Source organism: Pan paniscus, chromosome 11 (genome assembly GCF_029289425.2).
Source record: "Pan paniscus chromosome 11, NHGRI_mPanPan1-v2.0_pri, whole genome shotgun sequence".
NCBI classification, from domain to species: domain Eukaryota; kingdom Metazoa; phylum Chordata; class Mammalia; order Primates; family Hominidae; genus Pan; species Pan paniscus.
Window position 1 is genome coordinate 46,416,446 of NC_073260.2, and position 25,992 is coordinate 46,442,437.

Consider the following 25,992-nt stretch of genomic DNA (forward strand, 5'->3'; position numbering starts at 1 on the left):
TTGCTGCACCACCCTGCCAGTCGCCACTGGAGCCCCACACTCACCACTTTCCGAATGGCAGCATTGGAGTGGTTGGCGGCTGTGGAGATGAGCTCCAAGGACCCTGCAGGAAGAAGACTGCGTTCAGCCTGGGGCCACGGTGGCTCCGTTTTTGCTTGCCTGAGGGGCTCCAGGGCAGCTGCCTCCAGAGAGAGGATCTGTCTCTGCCCTCAGCCTTTCCCAGGGTGCCTGGGCTACTCTAGAGGACTGGCCCAGAGGAAGGGGGTGACCCTGCCTCTGACCCTGCAGACACATCCCTTCTGGGGCCAATACCAGGCAGGGGGCTCCCACGATTCTGCACAGACGCCTGTCCAGGCTGCCTGCCAGCCACACCAGTTGCTGCCCTTGGACCAGGAGCAACCCCCACCAGCCCCATGAGGCCCATTCCTGGGGCCTAAGCTCTGAACAGGGCCAGCATTTAGTAGCACCTTCCCCAGACCAATGTCCACCCGCATACTCCAAGCAGGGGAGATTTTTCTCTGCCCTCAAAGATGCTAAGTCCCTTCCTGGGCTGCTAGGGGGCTCACTTGTTCTCTCTCTTTCTCTCTCTCTCCCCCTCCTTCCTCTGTCTCTGTGTGTCTCTCTCTCCTCCCCTCTGTCTGTTTCTCCCTCCCTCTCCCTCTCTTTCCCTGACGTCTCCCTATCTCTCTCCCTGTCTCCATTTCTCTCCCTCTCCCTCTCTTTCCCTGACGTCTCCCTATCTCTCTCCCTGTCTCCATCTCTCTCCCTCCCCTGTCTCTGTCTCTGTCTCTTTCCCTCTGGTCTCTCTGTTTCTCTCTCCCCTACCCCCATGACCCCACGACTCTCTCTCTCCCTCTCTCCCCACCCCCAGAGTTCTTGGCAGGTGCCCCTGCACCCTCCTGGGAGCCCTTGGCCCCAGCTCACTCTCCGCATCCTTCCGGTCTGGGGCGTCCTGCGGGAGCCTCTTCAGATAGTCCTTGAGCAGCAGCTCGTACCGGGGGACCCTCTGCACGGGCTCCAGCATGTGGTGCTGCAGCGTCAGGTTCCCGCATACCTCCTGCTTCTGTGGGGACAGAAGGAGCATTGGGCACCCCAAGGACACGTGTGTGGATGCCAGCCCCACCGGCTTCTGGCCACCACAGCCCCAGGAAGCTGCCCGGAACTGGCTGCCCAGAACTGACTGTCCTTCAAGACATGGCTGACACAGACCACACTTTACAACAGGGGAAACTGAGGCTCAGAGAGACTGACCAATGGAGCAAGAACTGGAACCCCAGGCAGGCTGGCCCTTGGCCCAGAGCTGGCTCTCTTATACGCATCCTCGGTGGAGAAAATAAATGCCTGGACAGGACTGTCTCCTCCCGTCAAGAGTGGCTTTTCCCCACTCTCACCCACCCGTGGGCCTAAGCAGGGCTCCTTCGACCCCTCTGCTGAGAAATCAGGCAGAGCTTCGCCCGACCATCCCCACTGGGTATCGGGCCAGGGCTTGTCCTTATGCCTAGAAGCAGCTCGGGGAGTCCTTCTGCAGATCGCTCTCGATATAAACGCACCAGTGTTCCAATCAGGTGCTGAGACCCTCGCGCTCCACGTGTACCCAGCTCTGCTCACCGGCTCCCTGTGCCTCCTCTCGCACCCTGCAGCACCTCCTTGCTGCCATGTCTCCATCTGGCATCTGAACCCCAGACACGTGTGCTGAATGCTGCCCACCTGTCGCCTCTGTGCTCCCCAATCGGGTCCTCCTGCCCGGGCCACTTTGCCTCTGCCTCCCCTGACGATGCCCACTGGGCAGCCTGTGAGGGCCTGCTGACTTTGTCGTCCTGTCCACCAGCTTCCCCACCCACCTGCCAGCAACTCAAGGGCCTCAACCACCCTCACCTGGCTCAGGGCCCAGAACAGAACGGCTTCCAGCTCAGATGAGCTCAAAAATGCCTGGGATACAACAGGGTGAGAGAAACCCAAGTCGACAATCTTCATAAAAACAACTGTTTCTGTCAAGATATTCACATAATCTCCAAGTATCTCCCTACAATAAACTTTTTTTTTTTTTTTTTTGAGACGGAGTCTCGCTCTGTTGCCTGGGCTGGAGTGCAATGGCGCGATCTCGGCTCACTGCAACCTCCGCCTCCCAGGTTCAAGCAATTCTCCTGCCTCAGCCTCCTAAGTAACTGGGATTACAGGTGCACACCACCACACCTGGCTAATTTTTGTATTTTTAGTAGAGATGGGGTTTCACTATATTGGTCAGGCTGGTCTCGAACTCCTGACCTTGTGATCCGCCTACCTCGGTCTCCCAAAGTGCTAGGATTACAGGCGTGAGCCATCGCGCCTGGCCAAAACTTTTTTTTTTTTTTTTTGATGGAGTCTTGCTCTGTTGCCCAGCCTGGAGTGGAGTGGAGTGATCTTGGCTCACTACAGCCTCCGCCTCCCCGGCTCAAGCAATTCTGTCTCAGCCTCCCAAGTAGCTGGGATTACAGGTATGAGTGTGCCACCACACCCAGCTAATTTTTGTATTTTTAGTAGAGATAGGGTTTCACTATGTTGCCCAGGCTGGTCTCGCACTTCTGACCTCAGGTGATCCGCCCACCTGGGCCTCCCAAAGTGCTGGGATTAGAGGCGTGAGCTACCACAAGTGGCCAAGAAACTTAATAGGGGAAAAAACCCAGCTTCACCTGAAGAGTCCTGACAGACACGCCCTTTATCAAGTGAATATCCCCAGGAATGGGATGCAGAGACTGCGTCACCGGGCAGGACACAGGGAGAAGAGCACAGCCTCACTCCAGGAAAAGGCACAGCCTCAATCAAACTGTGGACAAACAGCAGAAAAACCCAAGCAGGCAGTCTACAAGTAACTAGGCTGCACCCCTCAAAAAGACAAGGACAGAGGCCTGTTCCAGACCCAAGAGGACAAATACAATAACGAGCGCAATGTGTGGCCCTGGGTTGGGTTATGGATCAGAAAACAAGAACGTTATTGGGACAATCGGTGACATCTGAGTGTGGGCTGCGGAGTAGATAGCACCAGGACGTCAGTGTAAAATCCCCGATTTTGATCACTGTGCTGGGAGTACGCAAGAGAATATCCTTGTTCACATATTTAGTGATAAAGGGTTACGGTGTCTGCAACTTAGTTTCAAAACGCTCAAAAGTCATCATCATCTGTATGAGTTTAGAGGGAATAATAAAGTAAGCCAGACAAAATGTTAATAATGCATAACAATGTCATTTTTGCAACTTTCCTGTAAAGGTTTAAAGTTATTTCAAAATAAAAGTTTAATGTTTAAAATATCCTTTGATTAAAGGAAGGAAACCTGCAAAAGGCCATGGGCAACTTGACTGTCATGCGATCCTGTTTTTTCCACACCAGGTCTTCTCAGCCTGGGCACTATGGACATTCGGGTTGGAGAATTCTCTGCGGTGGGCCATCCTGTCTGCTGCAACGTGTTTTGCAGCATCCCCAGACCCCACCCACCAGATGCTGGGTGCACCCAATGTCTGAAGATATGGCCTGGGATCCCCGGGGGGCAAAGTCACCTTCAGGGAATGGCTGGATGGTACTGAGTCCAGGCGGAGAGCCCTCCCCACAGCCTGCCTGGCCCTGTGCCCAATCTGCCTAGGATGAGGGGATGCACAGACCAGTGGCTGGCCTGCAACCGGGGCTGTGTCTGCCTCGAGTGTCCCCAGGCAGATGTCATCCAGGACATGGCAGGCGCGATCTCAGCTCACTGCAACCTCTGCCTCTCGGTTCAAGCAATTCTCCTGAATCAGCCTTCAGAGTAACTGGGACTATAGGCATGCCACGCCCAGCTAATTTTTGTATTTTTAGTAGAGATGGGGTTATATAGTCTTGGGTAGTGGGAAATGCATTTGAAAATAAGCTTTACATTTTAAGAAGTGGTGAATGGAGTTACTTAAAAATAAAAAATTCTGGGCCAGGCGCGGTGGCTCACGCCTGTAATCCTAGCACTTTGGGAGGCCGAGGTGGGTGGATCACAAGGTCAGGAAATCGAGACATCCTGGCTAACATGGTGAAACCCCGTCTCTACTAAAAAATACAAAAAATTAGCCGGGCGTGGTGGCTGGCGCCTGTAGTCCCAGCTACTCAGGAGGCTGAGGCAGGAGAATGGCGTGAACCTGGGAGGCGGAGCTTACAGTGAACTGAGATCACGCCACTGCACTCCAGCCTGGGCTACAGAGTGAGACTCTGTCTCAAAAAAAATTAAAAAATAAATGAATAAAAATAAAAAATAAAAAATTCTGTATGGCAAACACCACCATAAAGTTAAAAGATCAGGCGGGGCGCGGTGGCTCACGCCTGTAATCCCAGCACTTTGAGAGGCCAAGGAGGGCAGATCATGAGGTCAGGAGATCGAGACCATCCTGGCTAACACAGTGAAACCCCATGTCTCCTAAAAATACAAAAAAATTAGCTGGGCGTGGTGGTGGGCGCCTGTATTCCCAGCTACTCGGGAGGCTGAGGCAGGAGAATGGTGTAAACCCTGGAGGCAGAGGTTGCAGTGAGCCGAGATCGTGCCACTACACTCCAGCCTGGGCAACAGAGTGAGACTCTGTCTCAAAAAAAAAATAAAATAAAAAAATAAAAGATCAATGGGGGAAAATAATCTGTGACATGCATGACAGAAAGCAGTTGATGTTCTTAGCATATAAAAGCCTTGTGAATCAAGAAGAAAGAGACCAGCCCTATAGGAGACAAGAGAAGCCAGGGCTGTGAGGAGGCTCTTAGCAGAAAGCGAAAAACAAAAAAGCAAAGTAACATTTAAACAAAAATGCCTGCACTAGATATCGAGGGACACTGTGCAATCAGAGACTGTCCTTTGAATTCAGGTTCCATCAGATAATAGCTCGTGATGCTGTAGCTTGCACAGCCTCTTGAGCCATGACTTTCCGATGGGAATGCTGATTCATCTCTGGGAGTTATTGTAAGGCTCAAAGCATCAACAGAACATCTGGGCACATCCCATAATTTTCCTAATATTCTCTATGTTCCAAAATTTCAGTAATGTCATGTTACTTTTTGGAGTAAAATATACGTATATACATATGTTTTTAAAAAATAAAACACCAGGCTCTGTGCATCTTGAGAACATCTGTGTCCACACTCCCACTGCCCGCCTTACCTGGATGCTGTGGACGACGTCTTTAAACAGTGGGGAGCGCTGGGTCCACGTGCTCACCAGCCCTACGGCTCGGTCAAAGTTCTTGACGTACTCGCCGTACATCTTCAGGAATGGGGCCAGCTTCTGCAGGATGTCCCCGAGCCGTGGGTTTGTGTCCCTTCGTGGAGAAATGAATCATCAGAGAAATAGCTGGGTGCAATGGGGACTCTGAGGTTAGTGGACATGAACTCCACCAGGGGGGTGTGGGGTGGAGGCCAGCTCTGTGTGATGGTGAGCAAATTGGTCACCCTCTCTGAGCCTTAGCTTCCTCCCCTATGTCATGTAGAGTAGAAAATAGTAACTGGGCAATTAAATGAAAGATGCCTGTAAAACAGTTAAAAGGCAAGCTGCAAGCTTAGAACCAGTGACCCAGACACAGGAGATAGCAGTAGTAGCAGAATCGCTTGAATGATGAACCACAGTTATCAAAGAGAACCAACAAAATACCATTATGCTCCTTTTAAATGGGCAAAGATTAGAAACAATGGTTCTATCCAATGCTGGTGAAGTCCTGGGGAAAGTAGCTCTTTGTAGTACTGATAATGAAAAAAGCTGCTTTGGACACAGATTTGCAAATAATTTTCAAGAAACAGAAAAATATACTAATCGTCTTTGACCTTAGGACTGTTTCAAAAAGAAAGAAAAAAGCCACAGGCACAAAGCCATCACTAAGCCATGACTGTGAACTGCACTTATACATTTAATTTAAAGGTCCAGGCCGGGTGTGGTGGCTCATGCCTGTAATCCAGCACTTGGGAGGCTGAGATGGGCAGATCACGAGGTCAGGAGATCGAGACTATCCTGGCCAACACGGTGAAACCCCGTCTCTACTTAAAAAAAAATACAAATAATTAGCCGGGCGTGGTGGCGGGCGCCTGCAGTCCCAGCTACTTGGGAGGCTGAGGCAGGGGAATGGTGTGAACCCAGGAGGCGGAGCTTGCAGTGAGCTGAGATCACGCCACTGCACTCCAGCCTGGGCGACAGAGTGAGACTCTGTTTTAAAAAAAAAAAATGTCCAAAGGGCAGGGTGGCTAAGTCATTGGACCCCTGTGCTGTTATAAAAGTTGCAGAGGAGGTCACACATGCACTCATGAGTTAGCAGTCTCCAGGGCCTTGCAGGAGAAAACCTGTCTCTACCAAGCATGGATTTTTGTCAGCCAGAAGGCTGCATCCAGTCCTGACTGCCTCGGGGACACAATGTAAACCTGTTCGGCAGCTGGACCATGTCCTTGTACAGATTTAGAAATTGACATAGCCCCTCCCTGAGCAACAGGTGAAAGGACTCCCCCTGGCCTCCCATTCCAGTCAAGCCTCTGTGGTCTCCTGGGTTGCAGCTTGGAGAACGGGCTGGTGGGACACAGAAGGGCCAGGCTCCTGATGCAGAGGGAAGCCGGGCCTGCGAAGGGCACAGGCAGTAGAGACCCTAAGTCAAACAGCAGCGGCACCCAGAATGAGGGGAAACGCAACACGCAACGTGGGGAACTGATGAGTCTGGGGGCCAGCCTGGGATGTTTCATGAATTGTGACTTGCACTGAGCTGTCCCTCTGCTAATGAACAGAAGCAGCAGTGGGACAGAGGGACAGGCCACAGGGACAGCAGGAGGAGGATCTGAGGTCCACTGTTGAGAGGGAAAAACAGCATTTTTAAAACAAAGGTGGAGTATAAGCTAGGAGGGAAAAGAAAACCAACTAGCACTATCCACTGTGTGGTGTTTCCAGATGTCAAACCTCATTTTAGTTTCAGAGCCCCAAGTGGGGCGTTAAAAGCCCTTCATTCCGCATCATCTGCTTTCTCAGGAACTAAGCCTTGGAGACCGTAAGTGGCCGGTCAAGGTCACCAACCAGGAAGGGGTGGAGTCTGGATCGGACCCAGGACCGTGCAGAGAAGGGAGGCGCCCAGCCACCATGAGACAGTTCCCCAGCACTTGCCTGGCTCTCAGGCACATGAACCCAGGTCTAGAGACCACTTGAGGGGCCCCATGGGCATGCGCAGATGATACTCACCACTCCTCCGTGATCCGCGTCTTCAGCTCCGGCAGCAGGAACTGCCCGTGGAAGCGGTGGATGGAGGAGATGTTAGAGAATATGCCCATGATGACTTCTGGAGGGATCCCCGCATCCGTCAGCCTGGTGCAGAAAACCTGAGCATAGAGAAGCCCACGTGTGGCCAGTGAGCCTCTTCTTCCACTGAGCACAGTTGCCGCCCCGCTTCGGCCACAGGTGAGGGCGCTTGGGAGGGGCCGCTGCTGCCACCTTGTGTTTTCTTAATGAATTTCAGAATTATTGTCCTCCCTTTTCATCCAACTGGTTCAGACAACCTCATGGTCTTAATGCAAGCTCACTTATGACTTACGAATGTGGGTGAGGCAGGGACAGTCGCCTGAGGACAGGGAATGACATCTTTCCTCAGCCACCTCTCATGCGAAATGGAAGGTTCAGACTTCCTTTTCTTTCTCGTGAGATAAAAACAGCAGCAGCACCGTCTGTCAAAACCCCGGCTTCCATGGGTGCTTTATTTCCTGTGCTCATAAACCCCACGTTGTCATGTGGATAGAGATGAGTGGCAAACCCTGTCCCAAGTACTTATGCAGAAAAACATCCAGAAGCCATTTACATGCTCAGATCATGCAGCTGCCAAGAAGAAATGTCCCACAGGTGACTTGGCAAAGCCTTTTCCTCAGAGCTACAAGCACTGAAAACAAAAAATAAGTTTCTAGGACGGGCATGGTGGCTCACGCCTGTAATCCCAGGACTTTGGGAGGCCGAGGCTGGTGGATCACCTGAGGTCAGGAGTTCAAGACCAGCCTGACAAATATGGTGAAACCCCGTCTCTACTATAAATACAAAAATTAGCTGGGCGCGGTGGCATGTGCCTGTAGTCCCAGCTACTCGGGAGGCTGAGACAGGAGAACTGCTTGAACTGGAGAGGCGGAGGTTGCAGTGAGCCAAGATCGCGCCACTGCACTCCAGCTTGGGTGACAGAGTGAGACTTTGTCTCAAAAAAAAAAAAAAGTTTGTAGACCAGACTTAAATTTGTCTGAGTTTTAGTATTTAAGTCATTCACACTGCACCTATAATGCCCAGCCAATGCTAAGAGATACTGAAACTGCCCCCAAGCCATGTGGGCTACCTGGTCCAGCAGGTGCAGCCGCTTCACATAGGTCTCCTCGGTGTGCAGGAGCTCCTGGGCAATGTGGAGAAGCTTCTGGGGGCCAGAGTGCTGCGGAGAGAAGAGATGCAGCTCACCTGGGGAAGATGAGCCTTGGGGAATCGGCACCTAACGGGCTGCCACTGTGTGCAGGAGAACCAGGGGCCACAGGGGTGGCAGGAGGCCACTGGGGCAGGAGGAGGGGCAGGAGGGGCCACTGTGATGGCGATGTGGTGCTCAGTTCTCATAGATGGGCCTTTGACTACAGAGCAGTTGCAGCGACCACGTCAAAATATATTGCACAGTGATGTCAGCAAGATGATGGACTAAACAGCTCTCAGCCCTCCTTCTGCTCAGAGACATAAGGTTAACAACAATATATGGGCCAGAGCACCTGTATGAGAATTCCAGAGACGAGCTGAGAAGCTACAGCACCCAAGCCATTATAAAGCCAAGAAAAGATTTCAGTAAAAGGTGTAGGGAAATTGGTGATGTTTGGCAAGCTTGTCTTAGTCCATTTTACCTGCTCTACATGCGTACCACCATGTCCAGCTAGTTTTTTTCTATTTTCGTTTTGTAGAGATGAGGTTTTGCCATGTTGCCCAGGCTGGTCTTGAACTCCTGGACTCAACCTATCTGCCCGCCTCAGCCTCCCAAAGTGCTGGGATTACAGGTGTGAGCCACCGTGCCTGGCCTCCTCCTGTTTTTGACATTGGGCAGGCTAACAAACCTCTGTAAGTTTCAGTGACCCCAAATGCAAAACAGCAGCGTCACCACCTAGTACCTACATCACAGGGATGTTATGAGGATGGAGTGGAACAACACATATGAAACACTTCATGCAGGACAGGGCACAGAGTATGAGCTAATTAAAGCTGGAAATCATCACTATGGAAGTTTTCACTGAAAATGCCTGAGACTGGGTAATTTCTAAACAAAAGAAGTTTATTTCTCACACTTCTGAGGGTTGATCTCTGCTTCCAAGATGGTGGCCTGAACACTATCCCCTCACATAGTGGAAGCAGTAGAAGAGAAAAAGGGAGATGAAGGCTGTGTCTTCACATGGTGGAAGAGCAGAGAGCAAACCCATGAACTTTCTCTTTTATAAAGGCCCTAATGCTATTCATGATGGCTCTGACCTCATTACTTAATCACCTCCTGAAGGCCCTATTGTGGCAGGCCAATTCTCCCTGACAATCACATAGACAGGCCTGCATGACAGTCACACAGACAGATTTCCACAGCATGGCCTTAACATGGAGCAAGTAGTTAAACCTAGGGAAATCAGTGCCCAGACATCAAAGCTAGAAATAAAACACAGTAGGAGCCTTGCATAAGCTTCTCCTTAACCTGAGCAAGTCAAAATAATGGAGGCAGTCTTACATTCCTAGTGCCAGGACCCATCTTGGGTCAACGGAATCTGAGACAAGTCAAGGTAACAGAGGCAGCTGTTTGAACAGATTCATTGGAGAGTCTAAGGCAGCTCTCCAGACCAAGCTGTAAAGAAAATAAGATAGAAATAATCACTCCAGTACCACAGTAGACAGGCCTTGAAGGTACTGGGGCTCTTTTAATCAGACTTAGCAAGCATTTTTTGCTTCTGACCTTCTAGATGAAACAAAATTAGCTACAAAGAAACAGAAAAATGTAGCCTAATCAAAGGAACAAAATAAAAAACTTCAAAACTGATCTTAAGGAAACACAGATCTATGAGCTGCTTGAGAAAAAACATCAAAATAGTTGTCATAAAGATGCTCAATGAGATAAAAGAGAACAGATAGATGACTTTTAAAAAAATCAGGAAATGATGCATGAACAAAGTGAGAATATCAACAAAGAGATAGAAACTATTAAAAAGGACAAACCGGACATTCTGGAGCTGAAATACACTTTAATTGAACCGACAAATTTTTAAGAGGGGTTTGACAGCAGACTTGATCAGGCAGAAGAAAAACTGGGCAAACTTGAAGAGAGGTCATTTGAAATCATAGAGTCAGATAAGAAAAAAAAAAGAAAGAAAGAACAGCAAGGAGAGCCTAAGGGATGTATGGGCCACTATCAAGTAGATAAATATATGCACTTGTAAGTTCCAAAAGAGAAGAGAGAGAAAGGGGCAAAGAGTTTATTTACAGAAATAATGGCTGAAAATTTCCCAAATTTGAGGAAAGCAATGGACTTAAAAATTCGAGAATCTCAAAGACCTCCAACTGGGGTAAATCAACAGAGAACCATACCAAGACATATTATAATTATATAACTGTCTAAAGTCAAATACAAAGAAAATCTTGAAAGCAGCGAGAGATAAATAATTTGTCTTATGTAAGGGGTCTTCCATAAGATTATGAGAGGATTTGTCAGTGGTAACTTTGCAGACCAGAAGGCAGAGGGAGGATACATTCAAAGTGCTGAAAGAAAAAAAAAAACTGTCAACAAAGAATATTGTATTTGATAAAACCGTTAATCAAAAATGGAGAAATAAACACTTTTCCAGTTAAACAAAAACTGAGGGAGTTCTTTGCCATTAAATGTGCTCTAAAATAAAAAAGATTAAGGAGTACTTTATGTTAAAACAAAAGAATAGTAAAAAGCAACACAAAACCACAGGATAATATAAAGTTCTTCAGTGAAGGTGAACACATGGATAAATACAATAATTTGTACTACTATCCTTTTGGTGCATAGAATTCAAATCACAAAAACATTTAAACATTTAAATCTATATGAATAAATAAAGATGAATTCATGACATCAATCAGAGCAGGGAGAGGGAGGTGGAATTGTAAAAGAGTAGAGTTTTTGCATGTGATTGAAGTTGTTATTAGTTTAAAATAGAATGCTATAACTTTAAAATGTTTTATGTAATTGCAATGGTAACCACAAATAAAATATCTATAGATAAAAAAGGAAATTAGAAAGAAATAAAAGCATATCACTACAAAAAAAAATCAATGAAACACAAAGAAAGATAGTAAGAGAGTAAAGGAGGGACACAAAAAACCTATAAGACATCCAGAAAACAACCAAATGGCAGTAGTAGGTCCTTTCCTATCAGTAACTACTTTAAATGTAAATGGATTAAACTTCCCAATCAAAAGACATATTGGCAGCCAGGCATGGTGGCTCACACCTGTAATCCCAGCACTTTGAGAGGCCAAGGCGGGGGGATCATGAAGTCAGGAGTTTGAAACGAGCCTGACCAACATGGTAAAACCCCATCTCTACTAAAAATACAAAAATTAGCTGGGCGTGGTGGCGGGCACCTGTAATCCCAGCTACTCAGGAGGCTGAGGCAGGAGAATCGCTTGAACCCGGGAGGCGGAGGTTACAGTGAGCTGAGATTGTGCCACTGCACTCCAGCCTGGGAAACAGACCGAGACTCTGTCTTTAAAAAAAAAAAAAAAAAAAAAGAGGTTCCAAGATGGCTGAATAGGAAAAGCTCCAGTCTGCAGCTCCCAGCATAAGCGACGCGTGAGACGGGTGATTTCTGCATTTCCGATTGAGGTACTGGGTTGATCTCACTGGGGCTTGTCAGACAGTGGGTGCAGCCCATGGAGCAGGGTGGGGCATTGCCACACCCGGGAAGCACAAGGGGTTGGGGAATTCCCTTTCCTAGCAAAGGGAAGCCGTGACAGACGGTACCTGGAAAATCGAGACACTCCCACCCTAATACTGTGTTTTCCAATGGCCTTAGCAAACGGCACACCAGGAGATTATATCCCGCACATGGCTCAGAGGGTCCCACGCCCATGGAGCCTCGCTCACTGCTTGCACAGCAGTCTGAGATCGAACTGCAAGGCAGCAGCGAGGCTGGGGGAGGGGCGTCCGCTATTGCTGAGGCTTGAGTAGGTAAACAAAGCTGCCGGGAAACTCGAACTGGGTGGAGGCCACCACAGCTCAAGGAAGCCTGCCTGCCTCTGTAGACTCCACCTCTGGGGGTAGGGCATAGCTGAACAAAAGGCAGCAGAAACTTCTGCAGAGTTAAATGTCCCTGTCTGACAGCTTTGAAGAGAGTAGTGCTTCTCCCAGCACAGAGTTTGAGATCTGAGAATGGACAGACTGCCTCCTCAAGTGGGTCCCTGACCCCCAAGTAGCCTAACTGGGAGACACTTCCCAGTAGGGGCCGACTGACACCTCATACAGCCGGGTGCCCCTCTGAGACAAAGCTTCCAGAAGAAGGATCAGACAGCAACATTTGCTGTTCTGCAATATTTGCTGTTCTGCAGCCTCCACTTGTGATACCCTGGCAAACAGGGAGTGGACCTCCAGCAAACTCCAACAGACCTGCAGCTGAGGGTCCTGACTGTTAGACAGAAAACTAACAAACAGAAAGGACATCCACACCAAAATCCCATCTGTACGTCACCATCATCAAAGACCAAAGGTAGATAAAACCACAAAGATGGGGAGAAACCAGAGCAGAAAAGCTGAAAATTCTAAAAATCAGAGCACCTCTCCTCCAAAGGAACACAGCTCCTTGCCAGCAACGGAACAAAGCTGGAAGGAGAATGACTTTGGCGAGTTGACAAAAGTAAGCTTCAGATGATTGGTAATAACAAACTTCTCCAAGCTAAAGGAGGATGTTTGAACCCATTGCAAAGAAGCTAAAAACCTTGAAAAAAGGTTAGACGAATAGCTAACTAGAATAACCAGTGTAGAGAAGTCCTTAAATGACCTGATGGAGTTGAAAACCATGGCAGGAGAACTACGTGACGCATGCACAAGCTTCAGTAGCCGATTTGATCAAGTGGAAGAAAGGGTATCAGTGATTGAAGATCAAATGAATGAAATGAAGTGAGAAGAGAAGTTTAGGGAAAAAAGAGTAAAAAGAAACAAACAAAGCCTCCAAGAAATATGAGACTATGTGAAAAGACCAAACCTGTGTCTGATTGGTGTACCTGAAAGTAATGGGGAGAATGGAACCAAGTTGGAAAACACTCTGCAGGATATTATCCAGGAGAATTTCCCCAACCTAGTGAGGCAGGCCAACATTCAAATTCAGGAAATACAGAGAATGCCACAAAGATACTCCTTGAGAAGAGCAACTCCAAGACACATAATTGTCAGATTCACCAAAGTTGAAATGAAGGAAAAAATGTTAAGGGCAGCCTGAGAGAAAGGTTGGGTTATCCACAAAGGGAAGCCCATCAGACTGACAGCGGATCTCTTGGCAGAAACTCTACAAGCCAGAAGAGAGTGGGGGCCAATATTCAACATTCTTAAAGTATTTTCAACCTAGAATTTCATATCCAGCCAAACTAAGCTTCACAAGTGAAGGAGAAATAAAATCCTTTACAGACAAACAAATGCTGAGAGGTTTCGTCACCACCAGGCCTGCCTTACAAGAGGTCCTGAAGGAAGCACTAAATATGGAAAGGAACAACCGGTACCAGCCACTGCAAAAACGTGCCAAATTATAAAGACCATCAATGCTAGGAAGAAACTGCATCAACTAACGAGCAAAATAACCAGCTAACATCATAATGACAGGATCAAATTCACACATAAGAATATTAACCTTAAATGTAAATGGGCTAAATGCTCCAATTAAAAGACACAGACTGGCAAATTGGATAAAGAGTCAAGACCCATCAGTGTGCTGTATTCAGGAGACCCGTCTCACGTGCAGAGACACATATAGGCGCAAAATAAAGGGATGGAGGAAGATCTATCAAGCAAATGGAAAACAAAAAAGCAGGGGTTGCAATCCTAGTCTCTGATAAAACAGTCTTTAAACCAACAAAGATCAAAAGAGACAAAGAAGGCCATTGCATAATGGTAAAGGGACCAATTCAACAAGAAGAGCTAACTATCCTAAATATATATGCACCCAATACAGGAGCACCCATATTCATAAAGCAAGTCCTTAGAGACCTACAAAGAGACTTAGACTCCCACACAATAATAATGGGAGACTTTAACACCCCATTGTCAACATTAGACAGATCAACAAGACAGAGTTAACAAGGATATCCAGGAATTGAACTCAGCTCTGCACCAAGTGGACCTAATAGACATCTACAGAACTCTACACCCCAAATCAACAGAATATACATTCTTCTCAGCACCACATCACACTTATTCCAAAATGGACCACATAGTTGGAAGTAAAGCACTCTTCAGCAAATGTAAAGGAACAAAAATTATAACAAACTGTCTCTCAGACCACAGTGCAATCAAACTAGAACTCAGGATTAAGAAACTCACTCAAAACTGCTCAACTACATGGAAACTGAACAACCTGCTCCTGAATGACTACTGGGTACATAATGAAATGAAGGCAGAAATAAAGATGTTCTTTGAAACCAATGAGAACAGAGACACAACATACCAGAATCTCTGGGACACATTTAAAGCAGTATGTAGAGCGAAATTTATAGCACTAAATGCTCACAAGAGAAAGCAGGAAAGATCTAAAATTGATACCCTAACATCACAATTAAAAGAACTAGAGAAGCAAGAGCAAACACATTCAAAAGCTAGCAGAAGGCAAGAAATAACTGAGATCAGAGCAGAACTGAAGGAGATAGAGGCACAAAAAACCCTTCAAAAAAATCAATGAATCCAGGAGCTGGTTTTTTGAAAAGATGAACAAAATGGATAGACCATTAGCAAGACTAATAAAGAAGAAAAGAGAGAAAAATCAAATAGATGCAATAAAAAATGATAAAGAGGATATCATCACCAATCCCACAGAAATACAAACTACCATCAGTGAATACTATAAACACCTCTATGCAAATAAACTAGAAAATCTAGAAGAAATGGATAAATTCCTGGACACATAACACCCTCCCAAGACTAAACCAGGAAGAAGTTGAATCCCTGAATAGACCAATAACAGGTTCTGAAATTGAGGCAATAATTAATAGCCTACCAACCAAAAAAAGTCCAGGACCAGAAGGATTCACAGCCGAATTCTACCAGAGGTACAAAGAGGAGCTGGTACCATTCCTTCTGAAACTATTCCAATCAATAGAAAAAGAGGTTATCTTCCCTATTTCATTTTATGAGGCCAACAACATCCTGATGCCAAAGCCTGGCAGAGACACAACAAAAAAAAGAGAATTTTAGACCAATATCCCTGATGAACATCGATACCAAAATCCTCAATAAAATACTGGCAAACCGAATCCAGCAGCACATCAAAAGGCTTATCCATCACCATCAAGTTGGCCTCATCCCTGGGATGCAAGGCTGGTTCAACATACACAAATCAATAAATGTAATCCAGCATATAAACAGAACCAAAGACAAAAACCACATGATTATCTCAATAGATACAGAAAAGGCCTTCAACAAAATTCAACAGCCCTTCATGCTAAAAACTCTCGATAAACTAGATATTGATGGGACATATCTCAAAATAATAAGAGCTATTTATGACAAACCCACAGCCAATATCATACTGAATGGGCAAAAACTGGAAGCATTCCCTTTGAAAACTGGCACAAAACAGGGATGCCCTCTCTCACCACTCCCATTCAACGTAGTGTTGGAAGTTCTGGCCAGGGCAATCAGGCAAGAGAAAGAAATAAAGCATATTCAATTAGGAAAAGAGGAAGTCAAATTGTCCCTGTTTGCAGATGACATGATTGTATATCTAGAAAACCCCATTGTCTCAGCCCAAAATCTCCTTGAGCTGATAAGCAACTTCACCAAAGTCTCAGGATACAAAATCAATTTGCAAAAATCACAAGCATTCCTTTACACCAATAACAGACAAACAGAGAGCCAAATCATGAGTGAACTCCCATTCACAATTGCTTCAAAGGGAATAAAATACCTAGGAATCCAACTTACAAGGGATGTGAAGGACCTCTTCAAGGAGAACTACAAACCACTGCTCAACGAAATAAAAGAGGACACAAACAAATGGAAGAACATTCCATGCTCGTGGATAGGAAGAATCAATATTGTGAAAATGGCCATACTGCCCAAGGTAATTTGTAGATTCAATGCCATCCCCATCAAGTTACCAAGGACTTTCTTCACAGAATTGGAAAAAACTACTTTAAAGTTCATATGGAACCAAAAAAGAGCCTGCATTGCCAAGACAATCCTAAGCCAAAAGAACAAAGCTGGAGGCATCATGCTACCTGACTTCAAACTATATTACAAGGCTACAGTAACCAAAACAGCATGGTACTGGTACCAAAACAGAGATATAGACCAATGGAACAGAATAGAGCCCCCGGAAATAATACCACACATTACAACAATCTGATCTTTGACACACCTGACTAAAACAAGCAATGGGGAAAGGATTCCCTATTTAATAAATGGTACTGGGAAAACTGGCTAGCCATATGCAGAAAGCTGAAACTGGACCCCTTCCTTACATCTTATACAAAAATTAATTCAAGATGGATTAAAGACTTAAACGTTAGACCTAAAACCATAAAAACCCTGGAAGAAAAGCTAGGCAATACCATTCAGGCCATAAGCATGGGCAAGGACTTCATGACTAAAACACCAAAAGCAATTGCAATGGCAACAAAAGCCAAAATTGACAAATGGGATCTAATTAAACTAAAGAGCTTCTGCACAGCAAAAGAAACTACCATCAGAGTGAACAGGCAACCTACAGAATGGGAGAAAATTTTTGCAATCTACCCATCTGACAAAGGGCTAATATCCAGAATCTACAATGAACTTAAACAAATTTACAAGAAAAAAATCAAACAACCCCATCAAAAAGTGGGCAAAGGATATGAACAGACACTTCTCAAAAGTAGACATTCATGCAGCCAACATACACATGAAAAAATGCTCATCATCACTGGCCATCAGAGAAATGAAAATCAAAACCACAATGAGATACCATCTCACACCAGTTAGAATGGCAATCATTAAAAAGTCAGGAAAGAACAGGTGCTGGAGAGGATGTGGAGAAATAGGAATGCTTTTACACTGTTGGTGGGACTATAAACTAGTTCGACCATTGTGGAAGACAGTGTGGCGATTCCTCAAGGATCTAGAACTAGAAATATTATTTGACCCAGCCATCCCATTACTGGGCATATACCCAGAGGATTATAAATCACGCTGCTATAAAGACACATGCACACGTATGTTTATTGCAGCACTATTCACAATAGCAAAGACTTGGAACCAACCCAAATGTCCATCAATAATAGACTGGATTAAGAAAATGTGGCACATATACACCATGGAATACTATGCAGCCATAAAAAATGATGAGTTCATGTCCTTTGTAGGGACATGGATGAAGCTGGAAACCATCATTCTGAGCAAACTATCTCAAGGACAGAAAACCAAACACCGCATGTTCTCACTCATAGATGGGAATTGAACAATGAGAACACTTGGACACAGAGTGGGGAATATCCACAAACTGGGGCCTGTCATGGGGTAAGGGGAGGGAGGAGGGATAGCATTAGGAGATATACCTAATGTAAATGATGAGTTAATGGGTGCAGCACACCAACATGGCACATGTATATATATGTAACAAACCTGCACATTGTGCACATGTACCTTAGAACTTGAAGTATAATAATAATAAAAAAGAAAAAGACATATTGGCTGAATGGATTAAAAATAACAGCATCCAACTATATGCTGTTGAGAAGAGACTCACTTTAGATATAAGGACACACATAGGCTGAAAGTGACAGGATGGAAAAAGATACTTTGTTCAAATGGTAACCAGAAGACAGCAGGAGTGGCCATAGTTAGATAAAATAGACTTTATAGCAAAAACTGTTACAAGGCTGGATGCAATGGTGTACACCTACAGTCCCACCTACTCAGGAGGTTGAGGTGGGTCACTTAAGCCCAGGAGTTTGAGGCTATCCTGGGCAACATAGTGAGACCTTGTACCAAAAAAAAGAAGGAGAGTGATATCAGTAAGATGGCTGACTAGAAACACCTGGCATTCCTCCCCTCATCCCAAGAAAAGACTAAGGCACAAACAACTAAGATTTGGCTGGCGCTGGAGTGAGTGGTGGAGTAGAGATGCACCTGTGATGATTGAGAGAGCAGTGTGGAGGCACCCAGCCTCTAGTGGTCCCATCTCCCTCCAACCAGATAGCATCTATCCAGAGTCAGGAGGGACTTCCCTTTTCAGGGAAAAAGTATAACACAAGAGAATCCCACAGTCCTCGCAAGCTCCAAGCCCAGTTTGGAGAGTTGTGAGAATTTGCATAGCTACATCACCCAGATTAGGATCACAAAGTGTACACACCCCACCCCCCAACCACCCACTGTGAACCAGGCTGCTGTGGCATGGCACCATCCTGAGACCAGAGCCACCTCCAGAATGCTCCAGGCAGTAGCTACTGTACCTCTCTAGCACTGGGCTCCATCTCCATTCCATTAAGACCACATGAGTGCTTGAATGCCACAACCCCAGATGCATAGAGCTTGGGCCCAGGATCAGCTGTGACTCTGTTCCTGCACAGCAGGGAAACCAACCCTCACTGCCACACTTTCAGCTAAAAGAACAGTCTGCCACTCCAACCCAGGAGGAGCTCAAGCAATCCTCCCAGCTATTCTTCAGAAAGGAATGAGGAATAAAATCTTTAACCAACAAGCAAAATCTAAGGGAATTCATCACCACTAGAGCAGTCTTATAAGAAATGCTCAAGACAGTCTTATATCTGGAAGTGAAAAGACAATAAACACCATCTTGAAAACATGTAAAACTATAAAGCTCACTGGTAAAGCTGATACACAAAGGATAAAAGAAATGAATCAAACCTTATCACTACAGAAAACCACCCAACTACAAAAATAAATAATGAGAAGAAGTAACAAAGGATATACAAAACAACCAGAACACAGTCAATAAAATGATAGGAGTAAGTTCTCACCAATCAATAATAATCTTGAATGTAAATAGATTAAATTCCCCTGTTTAAAAGATAAACTAGCTGAATGGATTAACAAACCAAGACCCAACTATATGCTGTCCACAAGAAACTCCCCTTACCTGTAAAGACACACATAAACTGAAAGTTAAGGATGAAAAAAGATAGTCCATGTAAACAGAAACCCAAAACAAGGAGGAGTAGCTATACTTATATCAGACGAAGAAGACCTCAAGTCAAAAACTATAAAAAGAAACAAAGACAAACATTACATAATAATAAAGGGATTAATTCAGGAGGAGAATATAATTGTAAATATATATGCACCAAATACTAGAGCACCTAGATATAGAAAGCAAATATTATTAAATATAAAGAGAAAGATAGACCTCCAATACAATAGTGGTTGGAGACTTCAACACCCCACTCTCAGTATTAGATAGATCATCTAGACAGAAAATCAAAGACACATCAGATTTAAACTACACCATAGAACAAATGGACCTAACAGACATTTACAGAACATTTCACGCAACGGCTGCAGAATACACATTCTTCTCATGTACCCATGGAATATTCTCCAGGACTGACAATATGTTAGGACACAAAACAAGCCTCAGAATTTTTTTAAATCAAAATTATATTAGGTATCTTATCTTACCACAATGGAATAAAACTAGACATCAACAACAAGAGAAACATTCAAAGCTATATCAATATATGGAAATTAAATAACATGCTCCTGAATGATAAATGGATGAAGGAAGAAATTAAGAATGAAATTTAAGGGCCGGGTGCAATGGCTCACACCTCTAATCCCAGCACTTTGTGAGGCCAAGGCTGGCATACTGCTTGAGCCTAGGAGTTTGAAACCAGCCTGGGCAACATGGTGAAACCCATCTCTACAAAAAAATATAAAAATTAGCTGGGTGTGGTAGTGGGTGACTGTAATCCCAGCTCCTCAGGAGGCTGAGGCAGGAGAATAGCTTGAGCTAGGGAGGCAGAAGTTGCAGGGAGCCAAGATTGCGCCACTGCACTCCAGCCTGGGTGACAGGGTGAGACTCTGTCTCAAAAACAAACAAACAAACAAACAAACAAACAAATCTCCAAACAAAAAAAGTCCAGGACCCAATGGGTTCACCACTGAATTCTACTGAACCTATAAAGAACAATTGATACCAATTATCAAACTATTCCAAAAAATTGAATCGGAGGAAATTCTTCCTAACTCGTTTTACAAGGTCATCATAACCTTGATACCAAAACCAGGAAAAGACACAACAAAAAAGAAAACTACAGGCCAATATCCCTGATGAACATAGATGAAAAAATCCTCAACAAAATACCCGCAAACCAAATCCAACAGCACATGAAAAAGATAACAAACCACAATCAAGTGGGATTTATCCCAGGATGCAAGGATTGTTCCATATACACAAATCAATAAATGTGATACATCACATTCACAGAACTAAGAACAAAAACCATATGATCATTTTAATATATGCTGAGACAGCATTTGATAAAATTCAGCATCCCTTTATTATAAACGCCCTCAACAAACTAGGTATAGAAGGAATATACCTCAAAATAATAAAGCCCATATGTGAGAAACCCACAGCTAACATCTTACTGAATGCAGAAAAGCTGAAAGCTTCTCCTCTAAGAATTGGAACAAGACAAGGATGCCCACTTTCCCCACTATTATTCAACATAGTACTGGAAGTTTTAGCCAGAAGAGTTAGGCAAGAGAAAGAAATAAAAGGCATCCAAATGGGAATAGAGGAAGTCAAATTGTCCCTGTTTGCAGATTATATAATCTTTTTTGTTTTTTTGATACAGGATCTCACTTGTTGCCCGCACCACCATACCCAGCTAACTTTTTAATTTTTTTGTATAGACAAGGTCTCACTATGTTGCTCAAGCTGGTCTTGAATTCCTTGGCTCAAGCAGTCCTCCCACCTCAGCCTCCCAAAGTTCTGGGATTACAGGTGTGAGCCACTAAACCTAGCTGATGTGATCTTATATATAGAAAACCTATATTGTATCACAAAACTCTTAGAACTGATTAAAAAAATTTCATAAAGTTGAAGGGCACAAAATCAATATATGAACAACAGTAGTGTTTCTATACACAAACAACAAACTAGCTGAAAAAGAAATCAAGAAGGCAATCTCATATACAATAACTGCAAAATAAATACCTAGGAATACATTTAACAAAGAAGGTAAAAAAAAAAAAAAAAAAACCTCTACAAGGTGTGAAAGGAAAAAAAAAAACACAGGACCCCAATTCATAATGCCAAAAGAAAAAAATTAAGCTGAAAGCTGAGTCATGCAAGAAACTGCCTTTCCTTTTGTTCCTAAGCAGACAGCTATAGATGAAAGGTTAAATATCTCCACAGGTGACTGCCCTATGTTTACCTCATCTTATGTAAAGTGCCGATTTACTGAGAACCAGATGAATACATAATTGACTATTCGCCTACCGGCTCCTTTTCTCTTGCAACATGTGGATTAACATACCTTCCCTTTCTCCCCTCCAGCCCACTTTTCCCCTTTAAATACTGAAGACTTCAAAGTCCTCTTTGGAGAAAGGCACAGGCCACAGACTGTTTTTCTATGATTCCATGTTTATTTCTTCCAAGCATGACCTCAACCTTGGCAAAATAAACTTCTAAATTGATTGAAACCAGTATCAGATACTTTTTGGTTTACAAAAGAAAACTAAAAAACACTGATGAGGCCAGGTGCGGTGGCTCACGCCTGTAATTCCAGCACTTTGGGAGGCCAAGGTGGGCGGATGAAGAGGTCAGGGGTTGGCCAGGCGCGGTGGATCACGCCTGTAATCCCAGCACTTTGGGAGGCTGAGGCGGGTGGATCTCGAGGTCAGGAGATCAAGACCATCCTGGCTAACATGGTGAAACCCCGTCTCTACTAAAAACACAAAAATTATCCAGGTGTGGTGGCACGCATCTGTAGTCCCAGCTACTCAGGAGGCTGAGGCAGGAGAATCACTTGAACCTGGGAGGCAGAGGTTGCAGTGAGCCTAGACTGCGCCATTGCACTCCAGCCTGGGTGACAGAGCAAGACTCCATCTCAAAAACAAAACAAAACAAAACAAAAAAACACTGATGAAAGAAATTGAAGAGGATAATGTTTCATGAAAGGGCTGTGCTTGCAGAGACCCCTAAATGCTGAAGGAGTTGAGGAACCAAAGAACAAGGCAGACTAATGTAGTTTCTCAGCAGAGGGTGATTTATTGGGGAACTTACAGACAAGAGCATGGTCTTGGGTGGCCACAAAACAGGTAGATCTTCATGCTGTCAACCCCCAAACCCAGGACTTACATGCCATAGGGAAAGGGTATACAGTGCTTCAGAAGGAGTGTGTAGGACATTGAAATCAACCCCTCAGGGGGAAAGGCAAGAATGTTGTATTTATCATAGCCTAAGGGCAGGTTTTATGGTAAGTATGTGTTTATGATAACATCAAGGTTGTCATGACCTAAGGTTAAGATTTACAGTAAGTACTTGCTCTTATATAAGGAACAGTAATAAGATAGAAATCTTAGAGGCATTCCTGGAACTATGATTAATCAGAAGTCAACATGGCAGATTAGTGTAAGGTAGGTAGCCAGGCAGACATGAGCAGGGGAGCAGGGGCCCCGCCACACCAGGAATATCAGGTGACCATCATCAGGTGATGGTCTTGATAGATGCAGGAGGCAGATAAGAAAGGGTCCCTGGAGAATCTCCAACCTGCCCCACAAGCATTTATGCCAGATGTTTTTGTGTAGGTAAGGGAACCTGTGCAGGGTCTTGCCTGGGCATGCCCACAATGGACTGGAGGCCCACAGGTACTGGGGAAATGGGGTGGAGCTACCAGGAATTCGTGCCTTATGCAGGGGAGAAGCCTGGCCTCTTCAACTAGTGTGTGGTGGCCTGGTATTCAATCTGTGAGGTGGGAGCCTGTTGGCAGGACCCCTCTTTCTTTGCTGAGAGCTTTCTTTTTGTCTAATAAATCCGCCCTCCTCATCCTTCAATGTGTCCTTGTGCCTAATTTTTCCTGGTAATGAGACAAGAACCCGGATTTTAGCTGAACTAAGGAGCAAAAAATCCTGCATTGGTCAGGTGGTTGCTAAACAGCCTCTCTAAAATAATAACTGGTTGCAGCCAGCACCAGGGAAATGCAGTCTCCCAATAGATAGAAAAACCTGAAACAGATCATCAGCTTCCTGATAAGATCTCAAGAGTTGGATAAATGGACTCATGCATGCGCGCTAAGGGGCGAAATGGTGAAGTGTAATTGGTATATGACCGTCTAGGAACACTTGACAGGTACAGGAAGAACGGCTCAAGTGAGCATGCTCACAACTCCAGTAAACACACTACACATACGGCCCCTCCCAAGTGCTGGTGGGCCACTGGGCATGCAGACAGCCCACCACACGAAAGAATCAGGGGCGAAGGGATGTAACTCCCTGGAAGCATGCCAGTGCAGAATACCCCAAGTCAAAGGTTAAACGGAGCACATGAATCTCTCAAGTCAGAGAGGAGGGACCTTGGAGTCTGCACTGAGTAGAACTGAGGCACCCATGGCCCTCCTAGACAGGAGGCTCATGAGAGTGGTAGGGCTAAAACCTAACACCATGCAATGTCTGTTGTTTCCTCTGCTTTTTCTTTTTTTTCTTTCTTTCTCTTTTTTTTTTTTTTTTTTGAGACAGAGTCTTGCTCTGTCGTCCAGGCTGGAGTGCAGTGGCACTATCTCGGCTCTCTGCAAGCCCCGCCTCCTGGGTTCACACCATTCTTCTGCCTCAGCCTCCCAAGTAGCTGGGATTACAGGCACCCACCACCACACTTAGCTATTTTTTTGTATTTTTAGTAGAGATGGGGTTTTACCGTGTTAGCCAGGATGGTCTCGATCTCCTGACCTCATGATCCGCCCACCTCAGCCTCCCAAAGTGCTGGCATTACAGGCATGAGCCACTGCACACAGCCTCCTCTGCTTTTTCAACTAAAATTGGTTGTTTTCCAAAAACCCATACTGCCTATTCTCCTGTTTTCTCTGTGTGTATTCTGAAATGGCTTGTGCACTCACTGGACTGTCTACCTCAGAGGCAAGTCTGCCTCTTTGTTTTCACTTTGTATGTCACTTGACTTCTTAAACACACACTCCCTGTTATTCATGCACTCATGGCTCTTGCTGAATTTGTGTGGCAGCAAAGACACAGGCTCCCTTGGGGATACGCCATGAGATTTATACTTGTTTTTACCCTACCAGCTCAGATGACCTCTAACCCTTCCCCTGACTACTGGCACATGGCCAGGACAGACACTAATTGGAACCCTGGCTCTGCCAGCTCCTTCTGACTTACCATGTGCTTTTCATTCCTGTTATGCCCCAGGGCCAAGTTTTCCAGTGGCTTTTGAAGCAGTTTGTCTGCGGGCACAGGGCCTCACTCTGTGGTCCTTTAAGGACCCTGCCTACTTGCTTTTTTTGAGTTAGTACCTTTTTGGGATAAGGGAACATTCTTCCGTTGCCATTGCAAGTTCTTACCCCAAGCCCCAAGTCCTCCAGAGGTTCTTCTTTTATGTCAAGAGGGAAAATAAACATTGCCCTCTCAAATGGAAGGGCTGCTATTTTTGTAAGCATATAAAGGCTTTCCATGAGTATTCCTCTCACCTCCTCCCACTTCCTCCTGTAGGCTCCATTTCTCGAATCACTTCCACACCCCTCTCAACATGCATCAAGACCTTCAAGGTCATATTCAAAGGCAGGGGAGTCAGCCCCCTTGTGGCAGTTAGCTGAAAAACAGGCTTCTCATCTACTTAAAGAACATGAGAAATGGGACTCTGAGAAAAGAGATCATCATTTTGTTGCCAGAATGCTCTGAGCAAGTCACTATAAGGTCATGGAGATAAGGATATAGGCTGGCTGAAGCCCATAGGCACAAGAGACCCATAGGACAGAGATAAAGGCTGATAGATTATCATTAAAACAGAGATGAAGGCAAGGTTAGGGGTACATGGTAAGACTGGTTCATTCCAGAACCCCAAGGATGAGCAGGGGGCCCACTGTTCACTCTGGTATTTCCTCTGTTGTCAAGTGGGTAATTGTGATGAAATGGGACCAAGGTTAAGGGTACACAGTAAGACCGGTTCATTCTGGAACCCTAAGGATGAATGGGGGATGCCCTATTCAAGATAATAGGAAAGTAAGAAGGGACACATTTTACCTTTTTCCTTTTTTTCTCCACTGTTCTTTCTTCACAGATGGGTAATCACATCTCCATACCACAGGACACACCCCTCAGATGTATTCCCAAAAAGTGGGAAAAGTTTGATCCCCTAAACCTCAAAACAGAAAAATGGGCCAGGCACGGTGGTTCATGCTTGTAATCGTAGCACTTTGGGAGGTTGAGGTGGGTGGATCACCTGAGGTGAGGAGTTTGAGACCAGCCTGACCAACATGGTGAAACCCCATCTCTACTAAATACAAAAAATTAGCCAGGAATGATGGCTGACACCCGTAATCCCAGATACTTGGGAGGCTGAGGCAGGAGAATCACTTGAACTCGGGAGGCAGAGGTTACAGTGAGCTAAGATTGTGCCACTGCACTCCAGCCTGGGCAACAAGAGCAAAACTCTGTCAAAAAACAAACAAACAAACAAACAAACAAAAATAGAAAAACTAGGTTTTCTTTGTAATACTGTTTTTCCTCAAAATTAACTGGGAAGAAATAACAAAAGTCAGCCTCAGAACCCAGTGCCTCTATGCAGGAAATCCTCAAAGTCACCTCCTCAGTCTTTTATAACTGGGAGTAGAATAAGGAGGA

At 45.2% G+C, this 25,992-nt stretch overlaps 1 protein-coding gene across 1 annotated transcript in view; it reads right to left on the minus strand.

Annotated features, from left to right (window-relative positions):
* The window catches only part of FGD3 (FYVE, RhoGEF and PH domain containing 3), an 88,790-nt gene that overhangs the window by 24,867 nt on the left and 37,931 nt on the right, over window positions 1-25,992 (minus strand). Inside the window, exons 4-8 of the mRNA XM_003807850.4 lie at window positions 8,305-8,394; window positions 7,179-7,315; window positions 5,136-5,292; window positions 925-1,063; window positions 45-103 (exon numbers count right to left, since the gene is read on the minus strand). Coding sequence (XP_003807898.1) covers window positions 45-103; window positions 925-1,063; window positions 5,136-5,292; window positions 7,179-7,315; window positions 8,305-8,394 — 582 coding nt within the window. The remainder of the gene's footprint in view (window positions 1-44; window positions 104-924; window positions 1,064-5,135; window positions 5,293-7,178; window positions 7,316-8,304; window positions 8,395-25,992) is intronic.